Raw genomic sequence first — 11,626 nt, 5'->3', positions numbered from 1 at the left:
AGATTAGCTCCTGCTCACCACCACTAGAGAAAGCCCCTGTGCAGCAATGACCCAACACAGCCAAAAATAAATAAATAAAATAAATAAATTTTTTTTAAAACACACAAAAAAAATCACCTCATACCTGTCAGAATGGCTGTTATCAAAAAGACAACAAATAACAAATGTTGGTGAGAAGGTGGAGAAAAGGGAGCCCTCATACACTGTTGGTGGGAATGTAAATTGGTGCAGCCACTGTGAAAAACATTATGGAGTTTCCTCAAAAAATTAAAAATAGGATTACCATGTGATCCAGCAATTCCACCTCTGGGTATTTTTCTAAAGAAAACAAAAACAATAATTTGAAAAGACATATACACCCCATTGCTCATTGCAGCATTATTTACAATAGCCAAGATATGGAAGCCACCTAAGCATATATCAATAAATGAAGGGATAAAGAAGATGTGGCATATACGTGCACAATGAGCTATTACTCAGCCATTTAAAAAGGATGAAATCTTGCCATTTGCAACAATATAGATGGACTTAGAGGGTATTATGTTAACTGAAATGTCAAACAGAGAAAGAAAAATTTCAGAATCATAGATAAAGAGAATAAACAGGTGGTTGTTGGAGTGGGAGGGTTGGGGATGAGTAAAATAGGTGAGAAAGATTAAGAGGTCCAGTTTCAAAATGAGTCACAGGAATGAAATATACAGCATGAGGAATAGAGTCAATAATACTATAATAACTTTTTATGATGACAAATGGTTACTAGACTCATATGGTGATCATTTTGTGATGTATAGATATATCAAAGCACTGTTTTGTGCACCTGGAATGAACATAGTGTTGTAGGTCAATTTTATTTCCATTTTAAAAAAAGGATATTATGGAAAAACGAAGCAAATTTGTATAAAGTATGGACTTTGCTTAATAATAATGTATCTATAGTGGTTCATTAATTATAACAAATAGACATACTAAGATATTAAGAATAAGTGATATTGGGTGTGAGATTTATGGTACTCTGTGCAGTATCTCTGCAATTTTTCTGTAAATATAAAACTGTTCTAAAATAAAAGGTTCGTTTAAAAAATAAAAGTAAATAAAAATAAAAAGCACCTGTAAACTTTAAAAAATCTAACTATCCTTTTTCACTGTGGACACTAAAGAATAATAATTTCTGATTACTTCATAAAAACTGATTTGGTGTATATGTTTCCTAGTGATCTCAGAAATAAATCACAGCAAGATCCTTTTTGACTCACCTCCTAGAGAAATGGAAATAAAAACAAAAATAAACAAATGGGACCTAGTGAAACTTAAAAGTTTTTGCACAGCAAAGGAAACCATAAACAAGAACAAAAAACAACCCTCAGAATGGGAGAAAATAGTTGCAAATGAAGCAACTGACAAAGGATTAATCTCCAAAATTTACAAGCGGCCCATTCAGCTCAACATCAAAAAAAGAAACAACCCAATCCAAAAATGGGCAGAAGACCTAAATAGACATTTCTCTTAAGAAGATATACAGATTGTCAACAAACACATGAAAGATGCTCAACATCATTAATCATTAGAGAAATGCAAATCAAAACTACAATGAGATATCATCTCACACCAGTCAGAATGGCCATCATCAAAAAATCTACAAACAATAAAAGCTGGAGAGGGTGTGGAGAAAAGGGAACCCTTTTGCACTCTTGGTGGGAATGTAAATTGATACGGCCACTATGGAGAACAGTATGGAGGTTCCTTAAAAAACTACAAATAGAACTACCATACGACCCAGCAATCCCACTACTGGGCATATACCCTGAGAAAACCATAATTCAAAAAGAGTCATGTACCACAATGTTCATTGCAGCTTTTTTACAATAGCCAGGACATGGAAGCAACCTAAGTGTCCATTGACAGATGAATGGATAAAGAAGATGTGGTACATATATACAATGGAATATTACTCAGCCATAAAAAGAAACGAAATGGAGGTATTTGTAGTGAGGTGGATGGAGTTAGAGTCTGTCATACAGAGTGAAGTAAGTCAGAAAGAGAAAAACAAATACCGTATGCTAACACATATATATGGAATCTAAAAAAAAAATGTCATGAAGAACCTAGGGGCAAGATGAGAATAAAGACACAGACCTACTAGAGAATGGACTTGAGGATACAGGGGGAAGGGGAAGGGTAAACTGGGACAAAGTGAGGGAGTGGTATGGACATATATACACTACCAAATGTAAAATAGATATCTAGTAGGAAGCAGACGCATAGCACAGGGAGATCAGCTCAGCGCTTTGTGACCACCTAGAGGGGCGGGATAGGGAGGGTGGGAGGGAAGGAGACGCAAGAGGAAAGAGATATGGGGACATATGTATATGTATAACTGATTCATTTTGTTATAAAGCAAAAACTAACACACCATTGTAAAGCAATTATACTCCAATAAAGATGTTAAAAAAATAAAGAAATAAATTTAGCTCTTTGTAGAATTTATTTAATTTTTAGATGTTTTAGAGGTTTTTATAATCTGATTCATTTACATAAACCTCCAAATAAGTAACAAATTATAGTAGATTTTTTTTTTTATCCTTTCATGGTTTGTTAAATAGTAAATATTTCTTTTGTAGTCCTTTTCAGACTATTTATTCCAAATGCATTGTAGACTAATCCAGAATTTTTAAAACCTGGATTAATTTCAGGCATCCCATAATGCATGTAATGTTTCCATAGTTTCATATTTCTAATGGCTCTTGAATATACCCATAGATGTCAGTAATATTATATATTTTCAATGCTCCTCTCTCCTCTCCCCACTGATATTGAGCCTGTACTTAATATCTGTTGACTTAAATATATTCACATGTAAGCCATGTGATTGTAAATGCATATGTTATTAGTATTTTAATACATTGTTTATTTTTCAAGTATAATTGACCTACAGCATGACATTAGTTCCAGGTACACAACATAGTGATTCAATATTTCTGTACATTTCAAAATGATCATCATGATAACTCTAGTTATGATATGTCACCATACTAAGATATTAAATAGTTATTGATTATATCTCCTACACTGTACACTTCATACTCATGAATTATTTATTTTGCAACTGGAAGTTTGTACCTCTTAATCTCCCTCACCTATTTCTCTCAAGCCCCCACTTCTTCTCCCTTTTGGCCACCATCTGTTTGTTCTCTGTATCTATAACTCTGATTCTGTTTAGTTATGTTTGTTCATTTGTTTTTTGTTTTTAAATTTCACATATAAGTTAAATCATACAGGATTTGTCTTTGTCTGATTTTTTTCACTTAGAATTATACCTTCTAGGTCCATCCATGTTGTCACAAATGGTAAGATTTCATTCTTTATTATGGCTGAGTAACATCCCATTGTATATATATACCACATCTTCTATATCTATTCATCTATTCATGGGCACTTAGGTTGCTTCCATATCTTGGCTATTTACAAGTAGCCAAGCTATTTACAAATAATGCTGTAATGAACATAGGGGTGCATATATCTTTCCAAATTCATGTTTTCATTTTCTTTGGAAAAATACCCAAGAGTGGAATTGCTGGATCATAAGGTAGTTCTATTCTTAATTTATTGAGGAATCTCCATATTGTTTTCCACAATAGCTGCACCGATTTACATTCCCGCCAACAATGCATGAGGATTTCCTTTTCTCTGTATCCTTGCCAACATTTGTTATTTGTTGCCTTTTTGATAATGGTCATTCTGACAGGTGTGAAGTGATATCTCATTGTGATTTTGCTATGCATTCTCCTGATGATTGGTGATGAATCAACTGATCATATTGACCTTAAAAGGAAAAACTCTAAAAAGGAAAGAAAAGAAAAAAACTCTCATGTGTGCTAGGTTCTAGTCAATTCTCTTTTCACTTTAATTTATACCTTTTCCTTTCAGGTAAGCTGCCTGTTTTTTAAAAAACATCAATGTGGGACTTCCCTGGTGGCGCAGTGGTTGAGAATCTGCCTGCTAATGCAGGGGACACGGGTTCGAGCCCTGGTCTGGGAAGATCCCACATGCCGTGGAGCAACTAGGCCCGTGAGCCACAACTACTGAGCCTGCGCATCTGGAGCCTGTGCTCCGCAACAAGAGAGGCTGCAATAGTGAGAGGCCCGCGCACCGCGATGAAGAGTGGCCCCCACTTGCCACAACTAGAGAAAGCCCTCGCACAGAAACAAAGACCCAACACAGCCAAAAATAAAATAAATAAATAAAATTAAAAAAAAAAAAAAAATCAATGTACGTTCTTATGTGTTATTCCTTAAGCAGACATAGAGAAGTATCAAATTTGTTATGCTCTCAGTGAATGCAGACTTCTTGTCAAAGAAGATTTCTGAAGATGGAACAAAATAATTTCAGTTTAAATCCCAGGGACTTAGGGATTTCAACCAGGTATTTTTATATTCCAAAAAATGATAAAAAATTTTATGGCTTAAATTACTATTCTTCTCTGAGAAAAGTTCTGAATGTAATATAAATGCTGTTATAGCATGATCTTCCTTTTTGATGAGATTTTCTGGCCTGTGTGGAGTAGCTGGCAGATAGCTATTACTTGAACAATCCCACATCTGGTTTGCTGAGATTTGTTTGTAGTCAAACACATTGAATAAAACTTGGTGAAACTACTTTAAATTGAAGTACATATTAACAAAAAAGAAAAGGTCCAATTATTTAGTTATCTAGCAAAAGCACCTACCTGTTGGTGCCCAGGAGCCTTAAAATTGAAATTGAAACATAACATTCTTTTTAGTGACTCTGCTGGAACTCTACAGTGAATGGTGTTTTGGTGTGTAGCACGGAGACCGTGAGACTCAAAGGCTGGGGCCTGGATTCACCTGCCAATTGTCTCCACACTTAAATTCTTTGAGTCTTACATCTCTTCCTATTAAAATAGTGAGCATACTATTCTCATGAAATTGTAGGGAGCATCAAATAAGGCAGCGAATGAGAAAGCACCAGTGTGATATAGCTTAATAAACTGGTACAAATCTACATCTAATATAAACATTAACTTGTTCCTACTTTTCTGATCAAAGAGCACTCCCTGCTTTCCCCCTTCCCCCATATCAAAGTGTCTTGCTCTTTCTGTGTCCTTTTATAAACTGTTTTCAGTCAGGATTCTTTTTGCAAATTCTAGCTAGCTTAAGCTGAAAAGGAATGTATTAAAAGATATTAGATAATTCACAGAATCTGGGAAGGTCAGAAAATCAGGTTTGGAGGGTAAGTCTGACTTCTCCGAGAGGCCCTAAGCGACCACCACGGGCAGAGTAATCCAGCTCGGTGCTTTGTGACCACCTAGAGGGGTGGGATAGGGAGGGTGGGAGGGAGATGGAGACGCAAGAGGGAGGAGATATGCGGATATATGTATATGTATAGCTGATTCACTTTGTTATAAAGCAGAAACTAACACACCATTGTAAAGCAATTATATTCCAATAAAGATGTTAAAAAAAAAAAACCTGGATTAATTTCACGCATCACATAATGCAGTTAATGTTTCTGTAACATTATGGAAACATTACCCCTGGGTAAGCCTGAGGGAGGCCAGAGTGACAAGAGTCCAAAGATGCTGCCCCTGGGACTCTTGCCACTGTGGCCTCCCTCAGGCTTACCCAGAATGGAGTCCACAAAGGTTGAATGATTGCATCTGATTGACAGTCTTTGCACCATAGCTGTGAGAGAAACTGGAAAGGTGAGGTTCTGACTTCTACCTTGCAAGACAGGAGACAAAAGGAGGGAAATTCCACAAACATAAGGAAGCCATTGAAGGGTTCTGCTCGGCAAATAAGCATGACTATTCCACCCTGATCTCTGTTTTTTATGATACCCATCAAGCTGATCAAATAGTGTTTACACATGAGTTTCTGACAACAGAGGAAGCTAAAGAAGTTCATCTAATTGCAGAAATTTTAGGGCCAATAACAAACCACAAATCACTGATTCTTTCAGTGGTCCCCATCTTTATTTCTCACTCTCTCTGGGCATGTGCATGTGTGTGAGAGTATTATACTATACTATAGAACTGTATTATGCCTATAGCATATAAGCTGCTTGATCAATCGATTGGTTAAACAGTTATTGAATTTCAGAATATCTGCAAGGAATAAAAAATATAAATATGAATAAGATCTGTGCCCTTCCTTTTTGGAACTCACATTCTAATTAGAAAATCTGTCATGTAAACTACTAATTATAGGCAACATGAGAAGAGCTTTAACAGGGAAGATACAAGACATAGTGCACATATGTAACATTTAGAGATACAAGTTTTAACACCTGTAATAGGAAACCCAAGATTAAAGGTATTGCCCCATAATACCCATATTACAAATATATTGGTAACCTATTTTGTCAAACAGTTGACTGAAGATATGTCAGTAGACTGTTATGTGTCCCTGATAAGTTCAGACTTTACTGTGTGCTTTCAATTTTTATTCATATTAAAGTCTTTAAATCTCTCATTGCCCTCAAGTAATTATTTCAAGCTTCGTTTTTATTCAGACAATCACTGTAAAATGAAATTTTAGATCATAAAATGTCCTTGAAAACAGAAGCTTCCTACTATGATACTGATATTTATTTTCTTGCCTTATTATAGTCTTTAATTTATACTTCTTATGTGTACTCACTTAATAACCAGCCTTAAATTCAGTAATCACATTTTCCTCTAATCTTTGATTAGAACAATTATAGTAATTGAAAACAAAGGAGTAATTTCGTGAAGAGATTCATAAAACATCCTTTTCAAGCCAAAGCGCAGCCTTCTAAGTAGTTTTTTCAGTATTAGGGCTACAAAAAATTCTTGCTGTTCTGTTTAACATACACAGATCCAAAACCCTTTCATTGTCTGCTCATATTTGTCTTGGTCTCCCCTGGAACTGTGAGTTCCAGCAGAAGGCTTAGCACACAACAGATGTCCAATAAATGCTGTTGAATGACTGCCTGGCCCTCTTAACCTAGACTAAGACAGTAGAAGCATCAGAGAAAGTCCCTTCAAAAATAAAAAGCCTGTGAACAGATAAATAGGAAAGAAACATACAACAGAATTTGTATGTCTACTCCAATTTTTCTTTAGCTCTGAAGTTTCTTAGCCAATGTTTATTTTTGGTTTGCCTTAAAAAACAAGAATATATACATCAGCACACCCTAAAGGAAATCTCTGTGAAGACTGCCACACCGATTTATATTATAAACCGATTGGTAACACATGGCTGAATATTTTCTGTCAACTCACTACTGTATACTGAACACCGATGATAATGTTCCCAGTTACATAATTCCCTCACGCTGCCATCCTGAATATTGTGTTTTTTTTAAGTTATTGTGCTAATATCATATTCTAGGAGACAAAAAGGCTACAAACACCTTGATTAACAGAGTTTTTATGCTATCTTTTACACATTGTGGTAAAACTAAGCCAAAGTATTAGACATGTTTCATGAAGGCCCATGAGCTGCATAAGGGGTCTGAAAGAAAAAGGCACAATGTAACATCTGTGAGTTTAAGTTTTATTCAGGGTCTTACTGTGGACTATAGCCTGGGAGACAGTCTCTCAGACAGCTCTGAGGAAGTGTTCCAAAGAGGTAGGGAAGGAGCCAGGATATACATGACTTTGGGGTAAGGAATAAGTGCAGTCAACCAAGCATACATCTCAGTAAAAGATTACCTCTAGTCACAATGAACAGGTAGTTCAGTTAATGATTTTAGTGCTTTTCTATGCATGGGAAGATACAAGAATCTGGGTTCATTAAAATTCTTCCTCAGATATGCATCTAACTGTCTAAAGGCCTGTTTTTCCAAAGCACGTTTCATCCTGTTTTTCATCCTGAATTCCTTCTGGGGTACACTGTTGGTCAGTGACTGCAGTGGCTAAAGACTCAATCTTTGTAGAACTGAAGGGTGGGCAACACTCTTTGTTGTACAGGTCTATACAGCTCTGTTAGGGTGGGTGACAATGTAACTTTTTTGCATGTGTGAATCCCTCTAATTCAGATTCCCCTATAATAGAAAGGTTGAGGAGGTGATCTTTCACTGGTTCTTTTACCTTTATTCTTTCAGCCCCAAATCCCTCAAATTTTCCCCCCACACACTTAGACACACACACAAACACACACACACACGCACACACACACACATGCACACACACACATACAATCACACTCACACACAAGCAAGAAAGGTGACTTTTGTCCAAGTAACAAAGACCCAAACTCACAGTGCCTTAAAGGAGATAGAAGTAAAAATCTGAATGTGGGCAAAGCGTGCTCTGCCCACAGGACAAAACATCCACCCCATTACTACCCTGTGTAGCTCCATTCCTCAGTGCGTCACTCTAGCCATATCACCTGCAGGTTAGTCGGCAGGAAGGTGAGGGCAGAAGGATGGGGAAAGGACGGGGAATGGAGAATCTGTCCTTGAAGGAAGTTTCCTAGAGCTTCCATACAACATTTCAACTTGCATTTCTTTGGCCTGAACCTAATAACACCACCACACTCGGCCACAATGAAACCCCAGACACGTTTATATGTCACTATTGAGAATGGAGGGGAGAATAAAGACAGGGAGACAATCAGTAAGCTCCTCCCCCATACAATGCGTGGGGTTTCATTCTCTGGAGTGTTCTTGCATTTTCCTTTCCTTCTCCACACACCCTACACTACCATTCTCTCTACCCCTTAATCCACCCAAAAAATCTTATTCTTATGTATCCAAACATACTTCTCCTGCTCAAAGGAAAGAGGGTGAGCAATTAGAAGAAGATGGGCTGACTTTCAGTATTAAAGCTACTGAGTACCATGGATTTGAATTAGGAGGATCTGAGCCATATTCTAATCCTGTGCCTGTGTGTTTGCTCTCTCAACTGAGACCACAGTTGGTTTTAATTGAACATAAAATCTCCTATTTGATTCTAAGCAGTGGAATAGGGTTTTTATTTGCTAGTAAGTGGATTTTGAATTTCCTCCCAAAGGAAGCTAAACTTTGGTGATAGTTACAACAGTATCTCATTCACACAAACGTCTAGAACATTTAAGATTCTCTGGGGAGATACCAACTTCTGTGGGCAGGAGACTCAGTAATTTAAAGACAATTTTAGCTGAAAGCATTGCCCTGGTTATCAAGGCAGTTGTTCTCACGCTCCACAAAGCACTAGAGGTATCTTTGAAATCTCCAGTTTCAAAGACTGGTACAAACCAGGAAGAGCCCAGCCACCGCGACCCATCCCCATTCCATCTGTATTTTATGAATTCTGCTTCTATATGAGATACTGTTGAAAGAAACATTTTCACTACTTTTAAATATTTGACCTCATTGTTCCCAGCTCAAAATCTATTTCTTGTGCATTTGTTTCTTGTGGACATTACAGCCTTGAAATTCCTTGGCCTTTTAGGATCTGGTGACAAAGGGTAGAAAGAGAAGGGACATATGTGAAAACTTCTGCTAACTTGTCATCATGACACATTTTTGTAAAACTTAATTAAATCCTTTAGAGGCATTACAATGATGCTTGCAAAATAGGCCCTCAGAATGCCTTGATGAGTGAGATTATATTAGCGAATATCTTTATTTTCCTGGCAGTCACAACCTATGTGTATAATTGAAATTATTTCGTTTTTTTTAGTCATTTAAATTTTGCATTCTAATTCTTAAGTCTTTTTAATTGTGTGAATATATTTGTTGCTCCCACAAAACTGAATATTCGTATCTAGGTCAACATACGCAGAGGCAATGACCACCGAGTGACAAGGTTTGGTGGGTTTTCATGTCACAGCTGCACCACAACTTTATTGTTTGTTTCTGAATCAGAATCCTCTCAGCAACCCCACTTCATCTGTCAAATACTCCATGGGGACAAAAAAGAGAGAAAGCATTTGTAGTCTTGTTGTTGTTGCAAAAATCCAATCTTTTCTTCCTGGCAGATCAACTACTTAAGTAAAACTCACATCGCTAAAGGAATAGTTAAGGGTTTCACACTAAATAAAATACTCTAAGAATTTATTTCTCTCAGCATCTGTTTCTTCAGTTTCCAACTCATATTTCTTCATGGCAACAAAATATCGAATAAAAGTTTCCCCTAGAGCCTGTCTCAGACATTGATCTTCCTCCAGTGCCATGAGGGCATCTTCTAGTTTCAAAGGGATCTCAGAAAGTTTGGATGGATGAAGGTCTGTGCTGTCCTGTGGAGCAGCCAAAACACCATCGTTTCTCTGAAGTCCATCCAAGCCTGCAGCCACAGTGGCGGCCAGCACCAGGTAAGGGTTTGCCGTGGCTGAGCCCAGTTTATTTTCTATTCTGGCGCCTTTCTCGCCATGGCACTTGATATTAAAAGCACAGCTGTTATCGTTGTATGCCCACGTTGTCGGCACACTCCCCTTCAGGTCTTTACTCTCCTTGAAATAGCGCCTCCGGCAGCTAGCAGCAGGAGCCATCAAGCAGCTGAGAGCAGCAGAGTGCTTCAAGAGACCTGCCAACCATTTTTTCCCAGTGATCGTGAGCTGCTCAATTCCAGAACTGCTACAGAACATGTTTTTCTTTCCATCGACATCCCAGAGGCTATGAGACAAAATTCCTGAATTGCAGAATCCAGTCTCGATGAAAAAGCTAGTGATGTAATTATATTTCCTTGCCACTTCTTTGACAGCTGTTCTAAAGGTAAATGCATTATCAGCTGAACTGATGCCAAATTCGGGCAGAAAGCAGATTTCCATCTGGCCAGGCCTGGTAGAGGAGGAAAAGCTCTCAACATTGGCCCCAGTGTGATACAAACCATCCACGAGTTCCTGGATGAAGGGCTGGTCGTGATCATTTAGCAATGCTGAAGCAGGAAGAGATATGGTCTTTGAATTGATGATTTCAGGTACACCAAAAATGCAAAAATCATAGATGAAGGCAGAGAACAGGGAGAAACCAGAGTCCTGCAGCCGGCTCAGCTGCCTCTTTGCGATGTGCCTTGGGGAAGTCAGCAGAGGCTCGCCAGTCACAGTGAACGTGTCACAGATCACCCTTGCGGTCCTCTCGGCCCACGGCAAAACTCTGAAGGTCGATAGCTCTGGCATCAGGACTATGTCACTATTAAAACATGTTGCTCTTATGTGATCCACTTCCTTGTCCTTAGGATTTGGTATCAATTCAAGATAACCTCGGGGCATGCAAACGCCATGGATCACTTTTTCCTAAAGAAGTTAAAGGATAGAGCAATCAAGTTTTGAAACTTGAAAACAAACAAAAAGGTGGGGGGTGGGAGTGGGAGAATGAGAAAAAATGTTTAACATCTGTTTGTTAAAGCTAGCTTAATATCAGATAAATTTTAGATAGTTTAAAATAAAACTCCCCAAGGTAATTTATAAACAAATCTTAATAGCTTTAGCCTTGGAGACTCTATATGCTCATGTTCATGAAAACAGCACTCATAAAGAAAAGCTATAATGATAAAGAAAATATCTATAGCAAATGACAAAGGTAAAACCTAACAGAATTATTTGAACTGCTCATAACCAAAAGTATTTTTAAAGCACTTTTTATTGTGTGGCATAGTGGCTAACACTTCAGATAAACCTTTATTTTGGCTTATTCTATTGTAATCCCCACAGGTAACTGACTC

At 37.6% G+C, this 11,626-nt stretch overlaps 1 protein-coding gene across 1 annotated transcript in view; it reads right to left on the bottom strand.

Annotated features, from left to right (window-relative positions):
* Positions 1-4,259: 4,259 nt before the first annotated feature.
* Positions 4,260-11,626, bottom strand: part of LGSN (lengsin, lens protein with glutamine synthetase domain) — a 68,364-nt gene continuing 60,997 nt past the window's right edge. Inside the window, exon 5 of the mRNA XM_082474308.1 lies at positions 4,260-11,198. Coding sequence (XP_082330434.1) covers positions 9,999-11,198 — 1,200 coding nt within the window. The 3' untranslated portion in view covers positions 4,260-9,998. The remainder of the gene's footprint in view (positions 11,199-11,626) is intronic.

The sequence above is a fragment of the Balaenoptera physalus genome, assembly GCF_965194825.1.
Source record: "Balaenoptera physalus genome assembly, chromosome: 9".
NCBI classification, from domain to species: domain Eukaryota; kingdom Metazoa; phylum Chordata; class Mammalia; order Artiodactyla; family Balaenopteridae; genus Balaenoptera; species Balaenoptera physalus.
This window is presented reverse-complemented; position numbering and strand designations above follow the sequence as displayed.